This window comes from Ischnura elegans, chromosome 9 (genome assembly GCF_921293095.1).
Source record: "Ischnura elegans chromosome 9, ioIscEleg1.1, whole genome shotgun sequence".
In the NCBI taxonomy this organism is placed as follows: domain Eukaryota; kingdom Metazoa; phylum Arthropoda; class Insecta; order Odonata; family Coenagrionidae; genus Ischnura; species Ischnura elegans.
Genome location: NC_060254.1, coordinates 45876627 through 45899702, shown reverse-complemented (window position 1 = coordinate 45899702; position 23076 = coordinate 45876627). Strand labels below are relative to the sequence as shown.

The following is a 23076-nucleotide window of genomic DNA, read 5'->3' as shown; positions in this document are numbered from 1 at the left end:
AGACTACAGAGGGGTGAACAATGTACATCTTTTAGCATTGTCGTGAATAAAGAAATTCCTTTGTTTTTTCGTGGAACATCTTCAATTAGACCGAGAAAATTTCCACGCAATGATTTTAGTTTCGACTACAGCTTCCATCAATTCATTCGCCATCTGGACGATTCCCTTTGGTGTAGGAGGGAAGGTCCATGGAGTGGGATTTTGGAAGCCCACAAGCCCCTCGTCGAAGAGGTTGGCCGTGTGCTAGTGTGCAGAGAGAGTGTGTATTCGGCACCACGATCGATCCCTTGGAATTCATAAGCGGGAAGTGCTAATTTTCGAAAGCCTGCGAAAGGGAAGGATGAGATTAAATATTTATTACTTCGCCCACTTAAGTCGACTGTTTCCTATTATTTCGCACTCGAATCTTTGCCTTTCCTCCATATGATAACTCCCCTTTCTAACCTTCCAACACCATAGTTTCTCCACCCATCTTCCATTAAAACTCCAGCTCTGCTTCGTGTCTCTCGTAAAAAAAAATAAAACGTCTTTCATTCCTCGCTGCATCTCATCGGGAGGCGAACTTTTCGTGACCTTCGGTATTTCAGTTTCCATATTTTATTTCAGCCTATCCCTCTCCCACACTTTATTGCCGCCCTGGATATTTTTATTACCGGTCCGATTCCGATCATCGACACCAAAAATATCGAAATTTTTCCTTTCGGAATAAACTTCCATCCATTCGTGTTTCGTTACTTTTATCGAACAGTTTTCCGATGAAGGGATACTTCGTAGCTATCTACCGAAAATCCGTTTACTCCCACTCTCCTAAAAATTTAATATTTTTCAATGAGAACTTTGGCTAATTTCAGCGGAAGAAAGTAAAAATAGACATAAAGCCTTTATCAGACTGTTTACGGCGATATGCGGTGAAACAGCATCTTGCACCAACGATGCCGCTATGTAAAAATGTTTGGTACAGTAGGAATGTGCAGAAAAAATATTATTATGATGCGTAGGTGACGTATGAAGTAAGGAAGCAATATAAATGAACCTCACAAGTTTCAGCTGTCAAAAGAAATCACCGGAGGAAATTAGTGAGTGGAGTAAACCACCTAGATAGGGAAAAATCCATAACTTTAACTCGAGTTCAAGGGCAAATCAAAAAGAATTTGGGGCGAATAAAAATCTATGGGGGGATTTGATATTTTTCTCGACGGATAGGGTGGTTTCTTCAGTAGGGGAAACAGCCATCAATTTGCAGGGGTTGGACACCTCTGGGTGTCCAAAATAGATTGAACTAATTTCAACAGAACATATTTTGAAAAACGATGAAAAAACCTTGAAAAGGACTTTGTACCAAAGTCATATTTATGAAGTTTTAATTACACACCAAACAACTCAAACTATGTCTCGCTATGCGATCACGGAACGCATGGAAACGAAAAAATCAGAGCTATAGTGTTACGGTAACTAGTCCTAATGGTTCAGCGGCGAAAGTAGTTTATCCTGTACAGCGTGCTCGGAAATAGAGATCCCCAAGACAAACAATAAAGGGGACAGTATTCACAATGTACACTGAGGGTCGGAGTGGCATTCGCTCCAAAGACTATGTGAGAGATTCCCATGTTGCACAGAGCCTGCTCCGTACTGAAGTGCAGATATTCATTCGTGTGGAAATCACAACGTGAAAATTCAAAGCAAAAAGAAGTCACAAGGCAAAGTACGCTCGCTACCGATGCAAAGAGTTTTCACGTGTACATATGCAACCCTTTTCACTTACTCGAAGTATCCGCTACAATCCTCAAAAAGCTCTAACTTCCCCCCACGGAATTGACATATTTGGTTCCAGATATTATGAAATTAAAGGAAAAAAAACGCCAATCACCGAGGAGCATATACTTCGAATTGGAAAGCGGTGACTATATTCTATCGAGCCATAGGATTTCAAAGAACTTGGAAAAAATATAATGTCTAATCCTCCACAGGATTTTTCATTTCGGCGTGTTGTATGCCAAAGGCCGACTTTAATTTCAGAATTCAAAGAAGGTCATGGTGACCGATTTCCTGGCATTGAGTTTTTGTAATCCGGACACTCTATAATTAAACTCTATTAGCAAGTTTTAAACCCATGAAAACCATACTAACTCCCGATCAATCGCGAATTGTGGAGCATTAGGATTTATTGTGGTTCTATAACTTCCATTTTTCATTTTAAAATTTTTGGATAACTCCAAATATTTTTGAGCGCTTAGAAAGTGATCGTCAACATAATTCCAAATTATTAAATATGAGAGGAAACAATTTTCGAATGTTAACTTCGTCATTTTCACATTCATCATTAAATCAATAATAGGTTGGATTAAATGATTATTTCTTTTTCGGGAATCTCAGTAGTTATATAAAACCAATGGAGCGTTTTGATAGAAGGGTCTCTCAGCAATGTCCTAGGAATGTTTGTGTTAGACAGGAACCGAGGAATTCGACTAAAATGAAAGAATGATATCTTTATTTCACGATGCAATTAGAACTCTGCATACGAAAACTCATCTTTGTAAATTTTACTCAGAATATGGCAGCTTAAAACTATGAGGCTAGGAGAACATTTAACGCATCTACATTCAAAAAAGCATATAATGTATCTACATCACACATTTTGAGCGCAGTTATGAATGAGCCATCATCATCATAATTAGTCAACAGTTCTAAGATTGGTTTGGGGCAGCTCTCCATTTCTCTCTCCTGTCTGCTAACCTTTTTATGGCGAGGTATTTCTTCTTTTTTACATTCTTTTTAACCTGTCTTCATGTAACTCATTCGCGGCCGTGCCTTGAAATTTTTGCCTTCCACTTGTACAATGCTTAAGTATAATCAAATAATGATCGTTTAATGTTTTAGCCGGAATTTAGATATTTACAACATATTTTTATCTACATAATTCACAGTGTCCGGCGATATCTGGTGGAAATGTTTTATATCCATGAGAATTAGTGTCATTAACCCGTAGTGTCATTATCAAGGTAGACACGTAGTGTCATTATCGAACCGGGTCGGTATTTTGTAAATAAAATTGTGTGGAAATTTACCATTTTATTTTATTCTCATGGATACTTTTATCTGCCTGACGGTATTTTAAACGACTTCACTCACCTAGCTTCGGAAGCAATGAATTTATTCTTATTTCCTCGGGTTCCTAGGATGCAGTAACAAAATACAAGCGGAATACCTTGATGCGGCAGTCACCCAGTAACGCGCAGGCAGGGAAAGTCTGCGTGGGACGCGAATCAGGGAATGGTACGTACGGTTGACGGGAAAAAGGGGCACGTGACTGCGCGTGCAGAATGCGAAAATCGCGAAATACCAGGAGAGGCGAGAACGGAAGCCAACGGCGAGCGGGCGGGAGAAGAGGGTACTATATAGAAGGATTCCTCCACGCTCTTCACCCCCAAGCGGAAGACAAAGGGATCGCAGAGCGAAAAAAATTGGATGAGAGCATCCATAACCTGCGACTGAAAGCGAGAGAAAAAAAAAACATTTGAGTGACGAACGCGCGCCGTAAAACGCTCGGAATCATGACTGGAAAGATCAAAATGTGACTCCTACCCTCGATGCCAGCGAGCTATCACCCTCGTAGTCGATAATTTTTATTTCGTTTTTCAGATCGCTCAAAATTTATATATTATATCCAGATGAAAACTCTCTCGCAGTCATTGACATTATTTCCGCGCAACTTCACTTACCTTCTTATCTTCGAAATTAAAATATAATAGTAGATTTTAAACGAAAAGTATTCGATCATTTTAATGTAGTATATAATTGCACATGATGTTTATAAGAGATAGTCAACTACCTTTTTTAAAGGTACGACGCTACAATAAAAATCACAAACATTGTAGTTGCAAGGACATCTGTTCCTGTTATTATTAGCGATCGCTACCACAAGATATCGAATAAATTAGCAAATCTAGCAGCGAAATTCTTATGTCGGGCTAGTACAGGCTACAACTAAAATTGGCTGTTTCCAGCATCAACTTTAAACTTAGTAAATATGATGATGGAGGCTATATCAATCGTAAGTTTTTGTCTCTATAGCCTTAGCTGCGGTGACTTATTTTCTATGGGATCATGCCTCCATTTTAGCAAGATTTTAAACTTTACGGCTCGGGTGGCATTGGTTAATGCTATTCGATTTTAAAAAAATTGTATCTTACACCCGTTATATAAGTTAACAAACACTCTACTACTGGGCCTGAAAAATAAAAAAATACGTAAGCAATCATTACTAATACTGCCATTAAAACTATGCAAAATTTGAAATTAGTGATGGTTTGCTTAGTATAACAATACATATAGCTTAGTACTGATTTCGTAACAATAAAGACGAAATATTCTGAGCAAAGGAGTAACTTTCAACAAAATATGCACCGATGACTCCGTAAAGACCCTAAAATGTAAGATAATCCGATACTACAAAGGGTAGTGAGAGGACCAAGAAAGCAGTAGCTTATTCCAACTCAACCAATGCCTGCGTCGACTCCATCTTCTCGCAGCCTATTGTGTCGTCAACGCGAAGGCCATAATCCTGGCCGCGAGTCATTGTGGCGCTGCAGGCGAGTTCGATCTCCTCCTACGCCCGTAAAAGGATAGAGTGAGAAAACCCTTCCAGGAAGCAGTATGGTACAGAAAGAAAGCAGCACCTTATAAGGGCGTTAAGGTCTTTGTAAAAGAAATTCAGAAGAGAACCGCCAGAATAACAAGTAGACAAGAAGAAAGGTTACTGATTTTCAAGCTAGACAGGGATAATCAAAAAGCAAGCATACGATACTATGCCATGAAGAGGACTGGAATGAAACTAATGTGGGAATTCCGAATAACATTTATAATAGGTAGGCTTTAATTTTCACAAAAATCAAATATTAACTCGCCAATGGAAGTTAATCTACTCAGTAAAGCTATAGGAAAATTAAATGATGGCAATACAGGTTTCGAGGGCCATAGAGTGACTGTCGACGTAGATAATTTTTGTTTTTTTCGCATAGTTGAAGTTCATAGTTCCAAAAGTAGCAAAGAAAATGGAGAAAACTTTTTACGGGTTCAGTTTTAATTGAAACTTTGTCATGAATAAAATGCACTCATCCTTACTCGGGTGGAGGCACGATTTAATTCATAAACTAAGTATTAGATAAAGGTTGAAAGGAGAAAAAACGTCTTTTGTCTGTAATTGGGCACTACTTCCATCTCATAATCTTATAGGGGCTAAAATGTGTCGGTTCATTCAAAAGGCCGAACAATAGGGCGAGGAAGCAATGTTTGAGACCTCATTGGGGAAGACTCGTAATATAAGTCCAACAGGGATATTAAAAGAAATATCTATCATTAAGAAAGCTGCAGGAAAACTAAATAAGCATTAGTTTAATATAATTTTAAGACTAATGAAAACCGAGATCATGAGATTAAATATATACCTAGAGTTTAGTTCTAAATCGATTCTCATACACATATTAGTTCATAGCTTTCCAAACGCAACAAAGAATAAGGTAAAGATATGAAGATTTTGAGGTTAAATTAGGAAGGAAGCGCTTAGAAAATTTCACCTAGCATCTATAAAATATCTTCGGCCAACTTTCGCCTGATTGAAAGGTTGAATTAACAGAATAAAGAGCAATGATAAACAAAGATATTGTACTGCCCACTAATTTTACTTAACAGCTGACAACATGTGTTTCGATTGCCAGGCAACTATCATCTAGTTTTGCCTTGATGAAGCTTGCCTGGCAACCGAAACACGCGTAGTGGGTAGTTAAATAATATTAGAGGGCAGTACGATATCTTCGTTAACCATTTGATTTGCTGTTCCACCAAATCTCTCCGCAAAAAGTTGACTTTAGAATAAAGAGTCATAACTTGAAGGAGAAAAGAAAAGCAGACATTGTGCATATACTGGGACAAAATTCTACCCTTTCGGAGGCCTAAAATCCGGCGTTTTCGAGGTGGGAGTTCGGAGGGTAGCGGGAAGAGGGGTCGAAAATGGTGGACATGACGTCACAATTTAGCAAAAAGGATAGGAGGGGAGGGGGAGAAGTGAGTGGATGATACGGGGAAGGGGAAGGGAGGATGGGTGGTTGGTTGAGGCGGTAGATTGAAGTGTGTCTCGAGATGAGAAGGCAGTAGGGGATTAAACGTGAGGGAGAGTGGTGGAGGGGAGGTTGAGCGAATGAGGAAGGATAGAGCGTGGAGGGGTGAGTGTGTTGCGCGGCAAAGGAGACGAAGGAAACTGCTCACAAGCCAGGACAACGGACGAGAGTTAGGAATGGTACACGTCAGGTATAGACTTAGTACTTCTGGATAGAGAGCTCTCGAGTTTGCAACCGCTTGAGTATGAGTACATTATGTCCTAAGCTTCGAGGCACGACTCGTTACACTTTTACATCTGACCTATCACACCTAAAACAACAATATATCAACATTTCATACAGGTTTTCAACCGTGTGAGTATGTGTACTTTATTTCCTACATTTCGAGGCAAGTCACGTTCCACTTTAATACTTGAAATATCACATTAAACGTAACATTAAATCAGCATTTTCGTACCAAGTTATGAGTCAGGTAATTTAATAAACAAATTCTCCAGTTCGGAATTAGATAATTGCAATCGGGACAATAAATTTGGCGTTAAGATTAAAATAGGAGTTAGGAAACTTTTTAAGATATTTTAATTCTTGTGAAAGTCATAATAATGCCTCTAATTGCCAACTAAGAAATCACGGATAAAATGAATGAAACAATATTTAAGGAAATCAACCTTTACTACAACCGTATACTTAATGATAACAGAGTTTTCAATTATTGTTTCAGCGAAAGCTTAAACAATTGTAAAATTACTGAAAATACATAAAAATAACGTTAAATTAGCAATTAGCGGATCAAAACATTGGAAATCAACCTTTTTATCTAATGAAAACGTAATAACTACAGTGTAATTAACATTGGTGGGCTTCCATGGGGTTGTCCTGCATTTCTACAACATTCTCTGTCGAGGTCTCTACTCATTGGTAGGAATTTTCCCCGAGTGTACTTCCTTTCTTTTCGGTGGTAGTCAGAGCTGGTCGCATATAGTTGCTTCAGCCTTTGGTATGAATTGTCAAGTGAAAACATTTACCGCGACAGGAAAGAGAACCACAGACATAGAGCTATGGCTAAGTAAAAAACCTCACATTGCTACCAGTTAGTTCACAGATTTAGGAAAAATTTCATAATTTTCTTCGATTGCCATCAGTATTCATCGTAATTTGGCACCATAATGGAAAATAAAAAATTAATAGCGATGGACCAAGAAGGGTCAAAATAGATATTAAAAGTGAAACTTGAATAAAATAACAAATAATTTTCAAGAGTGAACTGAGTAAAGCATATTAGCATAAAGCACTGCAATTAGAAGACTAAATTTTCACTACAAACGGCAGCAGAAGGCACTGTAAAAGGCAGTTTTTCCCCAAAAGTTCAGACTTATTGCACCGGGTTTGGAAAGAAGGGGAACAGGTAATGATGAAAAGGATCGTGACGAATATAAGTACTGGTACAATGGGCGAGATGAAGAAACGAATCGGTGAAACAAAGGTCAGGTGACCAAATTATATTTCCGTCACTACGCTTCCCCAAAATTCAACATCTAATATTACCGGAATTAGAAATTTACCATATTGAACATTTATCTTGTTCAGTTTATGTTGTACATAATTTGAGCTTTCCTTCAACTCGCATACAGGATTTAATACAGTTGACTTTACGTAGTCCACCAGATAGCAACCTCCACCGCACGACAGTCAAAAATGTTTCTTCGGAAACGAATTGCAAAGATTTTTATAGTTGGAAGATCAATTCATACGAAAGAGTGATAATATGGTTATAAAATTATTATTAGGAAAAACGATATGGAGACACTTCAGAATAAAAACTTTATTTAATGATACGATAGTGATAACGTAGAAGTTTTCCCGCAATCTTCAATTGGAAAAAAGCATGTTAGTAAGAGTTAAAGTAGTAAAGCGATGTAGAAAACAAGTGGAGTCATCAGGAACATTAAGTAGCTACCATTACAAAAGCTTACGAGAAACAATTCACAGCGTCTGGAATTATAACCATGGTATTAGGACAGCGCATTGCATTATAATGCTGTAACAAACCAAATTATGTTAACCTCGAAGAGTTAAGGCAGAATTCTATCGTTTATTAAAATATTTTTGGATTATCACACTTAAAAATACACCTAATTGAATTTCAAACAGAAGTTACTGTTATTACTAAGTGGACCATTACATAAGCATTAACCTGGTGTTAATGTAAAATAAAAAAACAATGTATTCATAAGATAATTTAGCATTTAAACCACAACCCTTAGTTCCTTTTTAAATACAAACATTAATGCTTTTGAGAATGGACTTTTTCAGGAAGAGAATTCCATTGCCGAGTTCACTCACATTTTAATATTCAGGAGTTTAAGTTCATTGCTTCCTTGATTTTATTTTAAAATATGGTCTTAATTATCAAACCTATACTGTTTTGAAAGAAACAACGCTCAACCCGCATTATTAATGAAACATTTCCACAACCAATAGCATAATTACATGAGTCGTCGCAGGCACAGCGACAGAAAACGTTCCACCCCCTGTGAAGAGCAGTTTTTACCAGGATGCTAAAGGTTCATTTGCGCTGCGTTGGAATAGAGGGGAGGCGCAAGAGGAAATGATGGGTCGCGCTGAAGAGAAGGAGCCACAGGTATTATGGGACAGAGATGGGTCGATGGGACAATGATGAGGCAACGGGGTACGTTCGAGCGAAAACGGATATACTACCAGGGAACGAATGCCATCCACCCCGATCGACCCAGAAATTTTTCGAGGCAAATAAAAAAAAAAGAACAAAGAGAGCGACGCACGCTCAGCTTTAAGATCCCCATCCGATCCAAAAATAACTTCCGAGGAACATGCATTCGTGACAAAGATGATGAAAGTTACCCGCCGCGGAGAATTTCGCCTGATGTTGGAAAAAAACACGGATGCGATATTAATCTAAACAAATTCCGCACAAGAGTGATTGATCGTCCAGTAGTAAATAGAATGATGCATAAGAAAAGGATTCATTTACAGCCACGCACAACCACGCAAACCTGCAAGAAAATAGGGTGCTAAAACACTTTTATGATTATTTTGCGCCGCTATTAAAAAAATAAAGAGATATATGTGACTATTGAGTGTGCCTAAAGATGACCTAATTGTGAATTGTAAATTGTAATTGTAAATTTGTGGGGAGTAACTAAGTTTTCGGTTTCATTTATTTAAAATAATCAATTAACCTCGAGAAAAATAAAAAAAACTTTATACTTCCTTGTGCTTCCCACTAGTCAGTTGAATTGAATAAAATCGTTCTGAAAAAGAATGAAGCTTGATTTTTCGAATACCTGGGGCGGGCGTAATTTCATTTACGGATCTCTTCTCCTACATTAAATTACATTATTATTGCATTATATAGCGTATAGATCATATTATTGTTATAATCCGTAAAATATTTAACGCTTAGCATCCATAATGTTTTTAACAAGTTTAACGCCTTTTACGTCAATTTATATTCAATTACATTTAAAAATCTACCAAAACAGGAACAAGTTTTACATCTGCACTCGAAAAGAAGGAAATTAAATAAATAGGAAGGAAATTGCTTCATACCGATGTTTTTTTTAAAGCAACGCGTGATGCAAAGAAGCAAGGACCATGCTAAAATAGAATGAAATAAAAACGGAAATTCCGATTTTTGTCTCAGTCATATATACGTTTTTTTGAAATTTTATTACAAGTACGTTGCACAATCCCTACGTACACGGTAATTTAAACTTTAGGAAGATTGAAAATCATACGGTTACCAGAAGATTTTCTTTATTTGAGCCTTGATTTAAGAGACCGAAGTACCCGCCATAAGTATATACCATCAATAATTCCCTTAGAAGCAGTGAAGTTGGCAGCTCGCATTTGAAAGAGAACGTCATGATTTTATTGGATTAGCGAAATTGCTCGTGCACCTCCGCATTTGGAGATTGAAGCTTTTACGAGGATAACACACGGTGATATGACGGATTAACCTCATTTGAGGGATGCTACGGAGGCGATAAAATTCACTTAATCGCGTGAAATTAAGGACAGGAAAGGATGTGCACGGATCGTTTTCACGAAAATAAAAACGTCACTCACATGCAATGGGGGCGATTATAATCAGCAGAGTGAAAGGGAATTCTCGGAACAGCCACAAATTCCAGGACTGGGGGTGGGTGCTGAAATGGCGCCCTTTCCGCTCTCAGGAAGACCGGGAAACATATATGGATTTCGCATTTGAAATTCATCATGGTAACCTGCTTTCTAGCTACTACGAAATCTCCAAAGTACTAAAGGATATTTATAGAACACAGGAGTTGCGCACTCAAGAGCATTATATAATTCTAAATTAATAAGTGCTCACGTAATCACATGGTACTGTTTGAAGTGCAAGATGATATTTAAAATATGACGGGTAAGAAAATTAAGGGTGCGGGCATGTGACAAGATCCGCCGTATCATGAGACTTGATGGCCTTATAAAGACAACGGGGTCATTCACTGAGAAATAATATCGAAATTATGCCAAGCATTCCGTATATGGAAGGGAAAGATAAGTTACGACGAAAGAATATCTAAAATGAAGTGCAGGCCTCGGTGGCAGCGGAGTAAATTCCTCGCTTGCCAAAAAAGGTTGCGGGTTCGAGTCCCACCTGCGAAGATTACCCCTATTCGGGCATGAATGTTCGCGTAAGTTCAATTGTTAAGTTAAAACCCCGATGTAAAAAAGCCAACGCTGCTGTTTTTGGTGGTACAGGAATAAAAAAAAATATTCTTCGTTCAGCCAATTTTTTCCAAATTTTTCGCTGACGTCATTATAATATCAAGAATAACCGCTCATTGAAAGAAGGAATTGTTCACAAGAATATTAAAATCAACAACTTAACACGCGAGATTGATGCAAGGAGGAGAGGTGGGTGACTGGTTCGTCAGGAGCACGAAACGTCATCGTCATCATCGTCGGATTTCCTTATAAATATTTCAAACTCCATTATAGTCGAAAGCAAAAGAAATTGATGAAGAAGCCAACTATCGGACGGCGAAGGAGGGTCACTAAAGTGAAATATAGGATCTTCCATTATGAGTAACGTTAACATCTATGACCTTACTACATTTCAACATGGAGCCACTTGTTCCCACTTTCAACCCTAACTACTGATGTCACACAACAGGTATCCTTGTTGGTATGGTATGGTATTTGGAGGAGGCGACAGACAGCTGAGGTCATTTGCGCCATGAGGGAAGGGTATGGAAGGAAGGGTGGAGAGAAACCCGGTGTCGGCATCAGCCGACTCTTCACGAAAGGCGCCAAGGGGACCACGGCTTAATGTCCCATCCGACGGACGGAATGTTGCGCTTGAAATGTCTTCCACACAACACTCAAGCAGGAATCTGGCAGTCTGAAAATTCTCTGCCACAGGTATTCTTGTTTTCACTTTAAATGACATGGTTTTCAGATAGTTCTTTCCCGCAGCACTATGGGAGAACGACTCAAGAGGGGAGTGATTGTAATGGTTCAGGACAAGCTTCTCACGAGTTTTCATGAAAAGGTCGGGGCAATTTTTCCAGAGCAATGGCACTATTGTTTCAATTATAATTATCGATTATAAGGACTCATAACCCGGCTAAACTAAAGAAATATGAAAACGTTACCCGATAGGATTACGTGGATAGCGGCGTCCAACTTTTCTGAAAATATCTGAGCTATGAAAATGCTAATAGCGTAAATAACCGGAAAATCGGGTATGAAGAATGCTTCACGTGAAATATAATAAGGATTCATTCTGAAAACTATCGTATATTCTGTTATTCTAAAAAAAACAGCGCCCGTAGAGAAACCAAATTTGGAAGAAACCTTTTTATTGCAAAAAATATATTGCATGTTAATTGAATATATTGAATGTTAATAATTTCAAGATATTATAATAGCAAGGTTTCCACCACGAACACTCCCTATCCGGATCAGATACAAACGCACCGTACTCTACCGCACGAGTTAAATTCAAGCACCACCTTTGATTTAAAAAAAAAACGAATTTACACACTATTTTCCAAGGTGAAACATTTTAGCCATCTATACAAAAATGACTGATTCCGATCAATTTCGGTTAATCGTTAAAGATTTGATTGATCGCAGATAATTTACAAATATTCATCGAATTAGAGAAATTACTGTCGAAGCGCAGCTTATAGGCAATCTTCCAAATATGAATTTCTGAGAACTTTCCCATCGAACTAAAATAAATGTCACTAACCACGTATTATGCGAGGTAATGTGCAAGGCATGTGCAAGAGCAACATGGTTCCCACAGCTAATAAATTTTTTCCTATCGGAGTCTAAGAGGTAAAGAATTTTTACTATTGGTTATCAACCTATCAAAAATAATATAGGCCTCCAATATCCAATACATGATACTCCATCGGAGAAAAGACGTAGTAGGCGATAAGAAAAATCAATGAAACGCGGTATGATGTTTCCATTTCCGCTCCTTTCGAGGGCTTCCGACACTCTTCAGGCAGGTTTCTCGCTTGTATCGGAAATGTGTGATGAAGGGGAGTCTTATTCGTGAAGAGACATCTCGCACCTCAACAATAACAACTTTGCAAGATATAAAAACTTCCACCGTCACGATGGGTAAGCATACAACTCACCAGGTATATTTTCCCAAAGAATTTCTGCGGCAAAAATAGACAAAACTGCGATATAAAAGAGATTTGAGGGGAATGAGGTCGGTGCAGTGGCTAAATGTGTTGGCTTTCCAACTCGTGGACTTTGGTTCAAATCCCGGCGGTGGCAAAGCATTATCAGAAATTGCTCGAATTCTGCTTGAGTGTTGTGTAGAAAATTCAAGCTCATTCACTCCGCATAATACATGTAAGCTAGCAAAAACATATCGCAGAAATATTTAATTCATCGTTCACTGAAATATATTTAAAATCATCAAAACTTACAGAAAAAAGGTCTCAAGGTCCATAATTAGTAGCTTTAAGCACTTACCTGAAAAGATAAAAAATCAAGAACTAATTAAATAAACTCCAACATGAATGCGATTAAATTTTACTTATAAAATAACAATATAGTAACAACAAATTATTAGTTTTATGGATCACAAGAAATATAATTTAAAATTGTGAAATCCATACTTTTTACAAAAATTATCACAATTGATTTTTCAAGAGAACTCAATTACACCGAAATATTGCTGAATTTTTCAGTAATGAGCCATGCTATACATCAAAGGACCTTATGCGCTAGGCAATGTGACCATATAAATTCCTAGGCACTGATTGCATGATTGCAGTTCAAGGTATTTCCGGAGTTAAATTTACCTGTACCAAAACCGGAAAAACATAAGTGTAATATGTAAGGGTGAATAGACCGCGCTACAAACAGGAGATTCTTAACCAAGAAAAAGACAATTTTCGACTGAAAAAAAAGTATATGTGAAATGAAGAAATGATAATATATTTTCCCGCATGATCTCTTTTCCCTTAGCATCTCTTTTTGGACTAATTTATATCAATGTCGCTATTATTCCTCAATGCAGATGAATGCAAGTTATCATTACCATTAGATTCAATTTTCTCACAATTAGCAAGCCATTCTAAATGTAAGGCATAATCGCTTATTGGGTTTAAGTAAATACAGAAAAGGAGTTAAATAGAGACATTACAGGTTTCAACTCTAGGTTCCATTTCGTAGTTTGCAAGTTTAAGCATTTTTGAGCGAACATACGAGGAAACGCTGAGTACAGTTTTAAAGAGACACGATGTATTCTTCTACGTATTGCAATACTCTTATAGGAGAAAACCAGGTATTACTTCAACCAGAAGACACGTGGCAAAGTTACTGGTAATTTAATTTAAAAAAATATAGATGGCAAAGGAAAAAGTAAGAACACACTTTTCCGGTCTGACAAAAAACGCCTTTTATTTTCGCTTCAAAGCACTCATTTTTTCCATGGCCAACAGCGAGGGAATACAGGTAGAAAAATACGTATTTTAAGGGGGAGGTCAGAGTAGGGGGCGTGGGTGAAGGAGACTGCCTACCTTCCTTGCTTCCTCCACCAACGCAACCTTCGCGAATTTTTCCCACCACCTCCATGAGAAAGGGGGGAATAATATATTCACCCACTTCTTGTAGCCAGAGCTTTCTCGGAATAGAACAAGGAGAAAGTTCACTCATACACTTGCAGGTTTTACGTCAACAACTGTCGGATCCACTTCTAAAAAAAATCAATGCTTCAAAGATTCAATCCGAAACCACGTCCAGTACGCTATTTCGAAATGGAGCACCTCTTCGAAACGGGTGGAGTGCTTTTTTAAAATCCCTTTCCCATTTTGAGCAAATCAATACTTCGGTATAGCGCATAACTGGGTGAAACGATTATTTTAAGTAAAATTGACATGGAAGCAAAGCAGATCGAGGTAGTTCAGGGGAAAAAATTAACCCCCCTTACTGCGAATGCGAGACATTAAAGCGCATGCGGCTTTACTCTTGGTGAGCTCTACGCTCACCTATCCAAACCAACTTTCGGGTCGAAGTACTGGATGATATGCTTTGCGGAAAATGTATAAATTTTTTCACTAAATTACCACGTAAAGCATCCACAAATATGAGAAAGAACAAAAAGAATGAACCTTCTGGAAAATTTTATGGAAAATAATGGCATATTGTTCTGCCGATACCCTTAAGTTATACAGTATACATGAGTATAAAAGCGTTCACGTGCTAATAAATATGGCAAAAACTAATAAAGGATGCATTATTATTATTTACGTTCTATTCTATTTGCTCCCGAAGATACTCATTTGGGTCATTCCAAGTAAGCTCAACATATCAACATAAAACTAAATAGTTAATCAAACTATATTCAATTATATATCATCATGATGATATAATTTAAGGCTGTTGATCTATTCAATGTAGATAGTTCATCTATATGAGTGGACATAAAAATTAAGAAATTCCCAATCATGTATGGTAACTTTATGATGAATCGTTTCAAAATTATACCATCTAAACATATCATTGCTTGAAAGGGTCCCTGCATATTAAAAAACTGAAATGAAGCTCGGGTCAGGAAGGCATTGTTATTAAATATTTTGATGGTTGTTCAGTAGTTGCTTCTTTTATTATGAATCACTCATGTTTCAAATTAGTATCTAAATTTGTTAATCTTTTGGTTCTTCATAAGAGGCTGTTTAGCATGCGAAATTGAATGAAGGTGCCCCAAATATCCCTTAATAAATCCTGCCAATAAAATTTTTTCATTGCTTTGATTTATTCTTCCTTGTATCTGGCAAAGGAATATGAACAAGCGACTTTCAAAGGCCACAGGCTTAGTGCGGCGTGAGGTTCACTTTCACCAGCGCATTGAGCTCTATATGGGCACTCAGAGTGAGAGTGATAACACCATTTATTCGCTCCTCTGAAAATTTATGTGTGATATTACAGTAAATAATTTTCGGGCGTAACCTAAAAAGACAGTTTTTCAGCCTCTCAGGCTATTTGAGGAATGAAGACAGGGAAAAGCTCTTGGAATGAAAAATATTTGTCCCTCCCCAGATAAGAGGACCAAAAAACCTGGAGGGAAACAAAAAACATCTTCCCCCTCTGGCTATTACTACACTCCCCGAGAAAGCATTAACAAAAGATACCAATTAGCTCAACCTATTAAAGGGCATTGTGTGGCGATGTTGCCTTTATAATGACATTCAGCGAGATGCAGAGGATAAGTCAATCAATTTATAGCGTTCATTTTCAAAAGAACTTAAATTCATCAATTTACCTCACCTATGCTTGTAATGTATATCTTGTAATTGAGTGGGTTGGAAGCCAAGGGGTACAAGTGATTTCATTTTTCTATACACAGATACAGAAATTATGTGTAGAAAACGAACCAGATCAATTACATATTTAGTAGTGCATTTGATTTTCAACGGACAAACTCGATCGTAAATAAGATACCAAATTATTTGTTTTTCTTTTAATGGCATTTATTGTCAAGATAAAGGCGGATAAACCAACAAATTGGTAAACAAGTCATTGTAACATCAACAACCTTCCAATCTATCAATCACTCGTACCGTAACCAAAACAAAAACAACAGCGCAGCGAAATGCGTGAAATGTAAACACCGATGATAGCTCACGATGAAGTGACCAGAATAAATAATAAAATCTAACAGAACTTGTAAGCGTGCAAACGAATGAAAATTAATGCGCGTTCGGTGTATTCCTAATTAACAACTACTTCAAATATGAAACATATCCCCTTCGTAACAGTTGCATACCTTTCATGGAAATGTGTACGGTCGATTTTACCAGTATGGAAGTAATAAATAATTTTGCCGAAGCTCATACACTCACAAATCACTTCACTTGTCGCTTCACTCTGTACTTCATCGTCTATAAGCAATCAATTCACTTAGGAGCGCACTGAATGCACAAATCGTGTTCACTTACACAAGAGGCACAAGTTCACTGCACGTCGTAGCTTACTCGCAGCAACAAAATAACTTTCGATTCCTGTCAACAATTACACTACATACGTTGCCTGCCTTACTTGAAGAATGGATTCTCGCATTCCATTTTGGCACAAATGCGTAAAAAATCTATAACAGAATACAAATAAAACCTATCATCTCTAATATATTTGGCGTTTTAACGTATACCTCGATAACCCAAAGACAGCAGTACAGAGAGTTGGTACCACAAAAAATAACTGCCACAATGGACTATTTTGCTAACTTAGCATAGACATACACTAAGATAAGCTAGAACAGCACAAATCTAATTAAGTAAATGAGCTATTAATATAAGATACAGGAACTACTTTCAACAAAGTTTTTATTACAACCAGCTTCGATACAGTTCTTAATAATCATTAGCCAAGTACCCAGACAGCAAAAAACTGTTTCCGGTAAAATGTCAGCTTGTTATATTAAATTATTTATAAAGCATGGATTTATGAGAACCCGCAGTAATACAAATTTCTGGTGACTAAAAATTTGCTGCAAAATATTCCAGTCGGTTATATCAATAGACTAGAATTCCACCAGATTAAACAAGAAAGCACACACTGACTGTGCTCCTTGAGGAGGGAGTACCCTCTAAAACTTAAAAGAGTTGGGTGTAAATCATTCCGCGGCGAGCGTCGATACCAATTACGGCGACAATTCCGAGAAGGATGAGACAAATGTGCTAATAAAATATTCATACTCTCAATCCACCCTCAACCCACCAAAGTCGTCACTATAATATTCCTTTTCCCCTCCCTACTCTCTTGCGTCTTTGCCTCGGCTCTTCACATCCTACACCCCCCCCAGCGACCCCTCTCGGACCCACCCCCCCACAAACCACCCCCTATTTTCCATTTCCTCTCCCTTCCCAAAACCCCGCCACCTCTCTCTCTCTCGCCACGTCTCTTCCCTAGGAACCCTGGCCCACTCATCCATCCATCACAGTCCTTTCCCTACCCCTAAAAGAAAAAAAAAACACATCCCACCCCTTCGGCGTGAAATCGATATTCCCTTGCAACACGGGATCAAGGGAAGAATGAGACGACCAAGGAGAAGGAAAGAAGAGAAGGCGAAAAAAATGGAAAAGCGAAAAAATGTCAGGATGGAAAAAAAGGGGCAGATTGAAAAATCGATACAACCCTCTTCTCAATAGGCAAGGGAATACGGTCATCATTTTTTTAGGGAAAAGGGAAAGATATATTCTCCCGGTTTCGGGAAACGGACCCACTAATATCTCTTCGTGCGGTGGAATAAAAAGCTACGGGAGCTTTCAATGGGAGAATCATGGGAGCTCAGAAAGATATGCGGCGGTAACGAGGGGATTATCAAGTCTTTGAAAGGGTATGATGGGAATAAAAGAATTCGTAATCTCTCATTTCAAAATAATTCGGTTTCTCCTTCCGATAATTCACACCAAAAATACATCTATGCCCAACGCCGCGACGGCGCAAAATTTTGATGTGGTTTTCGGTTTTTAGCGGCAGGGAAAGCGTGGTGACGAGTACATTTGTCTACTTTTCCAGCCTCAGTTCACTGAAGTAACTCAGAGTATAAACATTCAAGATCTATGTCGGTTACTGCGCATGGGACCAAGACTGCTGTGACTTGAAAGTTGTCGTCGCTTGACTCCTGGGATAGGAGTTAGGCTACACCCAGTGCGACTGATGTGTATTTCTGTAACAGGCGCGATAAAAAAATCTCACAGAATGAAAGACAAATGCCTGTCAAGAATTCAAAATTCATAGAACAAAAATGTCAAAAATAAGCATATTATAATAAAAAATAACATTACCCATTAAAAATTTTAAATTGAGCCGATAATAATGAAGTTGTGAACTTTAAGAAAACGTGAAGAGCTTTAATACTTAGCTCCAATACTTTAGGCGATATTTCCAAAATAGAGTGATACAAAAGGTTAAGAAATTAATCTCAGTGATCCCTCAAATAGAAGGCTATGGGTTTGATAAAATTTTAGTTTAGAGAGAGTAAGCATCAGGGGAATCCTTTTAAGGTGTGGTAATAGGATTTTTAGTCAACAGAAAAGGTAAAAACTAAAAACAGCAGACAAAAAAGCTCCCGGAAAAGTTTCGTGATACTGGTTGCAATAAGCCAGAGAAACTTCATTACATCCCCTTTCATCTATAACTTTGTCCAGAAAAACTGTGGAGCTGTAAACAATGAGCGCGGTAGAAGGATTCAAAATGATCTGTTTAATGGGGAACGCAGATATCAGGGCCAATATTTTGAGGCAATACTCACAGGCTACAGCTGGGTTGCAACAGAAGATAATCCGGAATTGAAGTACAAGAGACAATTAAAAAGAAAACATATGCAGGATTAAACTTAAACCAACCGCTGTTGTGTAAACAAAATCCACTATTTAGTGACACATAACCTGTTGTGGTATTATTATAACGCAGGAAATTTTTTCTTCGATATACCTTAAAGTGAAAAGGCGCATCATTCTCCATTGGGATGTTGCGTTTCTTGAAAACAAGAACAAATAAAAAATCATTTACATATTCGTTTTACTGCCCAAAAAATAATACGAATTAGCTATTTTGAGCCAGGAAACTGACAAAAATATTTTTTGTGGGATTGTTATATTTAAGGATTTCAACTGAGGGGGTGAGAAGCCGAGGGGTACAAGTGATTGTTTTCCTAAATGTATGTAGTAAGGCACAGAAATTAATTGAAGAAATACACAAAACCATGGTGGACATGGGATATGGAAAATCAAAAAAGTGGAAAAGGGATATGGATCGAATGGAAAATCAAATGCACTACCAAATATCTGTTGATCTCGTATGTTTTCTTTACCTAATTTCTGTGCCTGACTCTGTTTAGAAGAAGAAATCACTGGTACGCCTGGGCTTCTCGCCCCCTCAACTTTAGCAGAAATTAAGGATCGAAAAAAGGAAATTAAGGAACATAGCTGTCTGGAAGACTACTAAAGAATAATCCAAGGATCGAGCAGGAAAGAGAGAGAAAAAATATACGAGAGAAAGAGCGAAAAGGGAGGCAAAGAAGATAAACGAGAGAAAGAAGAAGCCAGGGAACGAAGCATAAAATGAAAGGGAGGCTGGAGGGAAACGGGAGGGCAGGTGGACAGGGCACGCGTTGGGAAGCCGATTGCGTGTGCATTATGGGATGAGAGGAAATAGGATCTTGAATGAGATGGGATCCCCAGCTTACATTTCGCCGAAGACCACACGAGGAGGAAAGAACACGCCAAACGAAAATTTCTGCTCCTAAGAATTCCCAAATTCCAGGCAACCGAGACAATATAGATGCACTTAAGATCAGGACGATATTAATTATGGTGCCAAATTTTGACAATTCCAAATAATGGGATGAGACACAATACTTATCGGCAGAAGTGAAAGGCGTAATACAGATTGTCATCGTTGAAATTTCCTTAATCTATCATTGGTATTCATTATAAGATTGAATTCGATGAAAGAATAAAATAAAATTATATTAACACAAATTAAACAGTGACGTAAGCGACCTTGATATTGAATTTCCTATTCCCGTATAGCGTACAGCAGCGTGCAGCCTTTTTTTCTTGTAATATATAGTTATTTAAGCCATATAGCATCCAAAAGTGACGATAAACTTTAACCCGCTCAATTTAAATCCTACTTCTAACTCCCACCAAGCCTTTACTATCGTTTTCTATGCATATAAATCTAATAGCAAAGGTGATAGTTACAATCTTCAACACCATATGCACTGGTTCTCCATTGATTATCATTGCACAAAGATACACCATAGAATTCAAGATATTAACACGGAAAAATCATGAAAAATGCATCAAACGATTTTTTTCACAATAGGAGATGGATTTAACTCGAATTGGGTTAATGCGGCCACAAATTTGCTCAATTAAAATATTCTTTTCCGTGTGTTAATTATAAAATATGGCTATATCATAAAAATTTCACGGTTCTATTTCCATTAGCTTTGGCTGCAGGATGATGAAAACAGTAGACAGAAGAATTTATTTCAATGGATCCCACAAATGTATAACGGTTCCTCTGCGGTGTCACGAGTTCGTGTATTTCACTTCATCCATAGAGAGTTCAGTACGACTAAAAACGTTTTATAAAAAAAAAAGCGTTGCACACAACAGAAAAGGTACCTTTGACTTTCCGCGACTCAATGAAAATACGTTCCAAGGCACATAAAGACGGTTCTCCTACAAAGATTAATAAGACTAAACACTGAACCCAATTTGAATGAAAGCACTAGTAATAAAATAAAATCGCATATCTGGACAGAAAATAAAGAACACTGGTTGGAAGAGGGAATCGGATTAACACTATTTAAGGAAGAAGTAGAGACTTGCCCTACGATCGCATTTCATAAACGCGTGCAGAGCGATTGGTTTAACAGGGGTAACAGTTACTTCAAAAACTATACGTATTTATCGTAAATGACAAACATATTTCCGATGATCGATGGCTGTGGCTGAAAATTTTATCCTTATTCAACTCCATCTCACGCAAATGGTCATCCTGTTTACTGCGTCTCATTTTCCCTTTCCCACGCAGGAATAACTAAAATTCTTTCAGAAAAGAAGCCACGGGAGCAACCAGAAAGGCACAAAATAAAAACAGCAAGAGGAAAGAGGGAGCCATTTTTTCCGACATTTGCGAAGCGAACGAATAAGAACGGTAACGGGTACAACGATGACGGCAAAACACTTTCAAGCATGGAACTCCAACAGCTACATTCTATTCAAGACACGTTCAGCGATATAATCGCTCTGGAAATTCGCCTCTTTGCATGCGAAAAACGGACAGTTGAAACTGTAATGTCCTCAAGGCCCTTTTGTTATCTTTCCACGCGCCATGGTTACAAAACGATAATCTTTGGGAATATAATTCGAAGCATATGAATTAATTATTGATTTCTAAGAAAAATGATAAATACTGTTACCATCTGTGAGAGCAAAACCTTAAATAAAAGCTGATAGAATTACGCAAAATGTTTTTTCTGATTTTGAGGGTGAACTATACACATAAGCTTTAAATAAAGGCTGTATTGATGTATTAAAATAGATACAGAATTATTGAATAATTGTGTTAATACTTCATTATATTTTCATTCATGATTGACTAATAGCTTTTTTGTCTCCCTTACAGATGCGGCTTGCAGCCCACGTCTTCTATCGTTGGACGGTATGTAATGGAGTTGCGATTCAAATACTTACAATATCATTATTCAATAAGATAACATACTTATTATGGATTTTATAATTTACGAGGCAAATGAACCTGTCCTTTTCCTCCCCTTATTATTATTATAAGATGAAAAAACACATCAAAGTAGATGAATGAGGAATAATGTTTCCAAAAATTCTCGCCATTTAATTCCAGGTAATAATGGTAATTCTAGATCACGAGATATAAAGTAACAGGAAAAATTTCATTAAAATATATGGATAAGAAGGGGTCAAAATTGCATAGAAATAAGTGAGGGCCACGAGGTGACGGTTCATGGCGCAACCGGAATTTAATGCCCAATTATCTTGTACCGCAACACTTTGGCGACTGAATAATGTCTATACGACCACAAAAAATTGGTAGGCAATCTCAGGAAAAATAAACATGCGATATAAAATATGAAAAAGGCGCTAATCCATTCGCAGATATGGAAATGTAAATATTTTCTTATCAACAGGTAATAAAATAATTGTACGATGAGGATCGTAAATTATAGCAAGACTGCAGTCTATTCTGTTTCCATTTAATTTCCACATATTAAAATACACAGCCAGGAGTTGTTTTTGGATGTACAATAATACGTAAGTGAGTAACATTAAGCTATGCTTTGCGAGAGAAAAAGATAGCATAAAACGGACGAGAATATCAAATTTTCGAGAGGGGCAGGAGAGATTCATACCGAAAACTCCATTCCTATCGCTCACGTCGGGTTTACCCACGAAAGCGCTGCTAGCAGTTTCGTTGGCATTGATACTGAGCGAAGCCATGCTGCACCACGCAAACTGGGGAGGGAACAAAGGCATGCCAGCGAAACCACGTCACGCATGAAAGGGAAAACTAACAAACGACACTGGCGTCACCACGAAGTGTTAAGATCAGCGAAGAGGCAAAGACCAATAAATTAGAACAAAAAGTGACAATGGCCCACGAGAGCTATACTACCGACGAAATTAAAGGAGTAGGCCAATAATTTGTGGAATTCCATTGCAATAGTAGATTGAACTGCTTAAACTGCTTATTAAACACTTCGCGAGCTATCGACTTATTATTACGCCATCCGTCTTCAGAAAAATCGTCGATAGCCATTTTTTACAACAAAGAAGTAAACCTCTAAAAACACAAATAAAAAAACAAAAGCAAAATTCATTGTTTAAAATAATACCAAATACCTATTCTTCACACCAATGGTTGGATTTTAAAT

General features: G+C 37.7%; 1 protein-coding gene across 1 annotated transcript in view; it reads left to right on the top strand.

Annotated features, from left to right (window-relative positions):
• LOC124164925 (arrestin homolog) overlaps positions 1-23076 on the top strand; it is a 420717-nt gene that overhangs the window by 280238 nt on the left and 117403 nt on the right. Inside the window, exon 2 of the mRNA XM_046542156.1 lies at positions 21795-21830. Within this exon, the coding sequence (XP_046398112.1) occupies positions 21795-21830 (36 nt within the window). The remainder of the gene's footprint in view (positions 1-21794; positions 21831-23076) is intronic.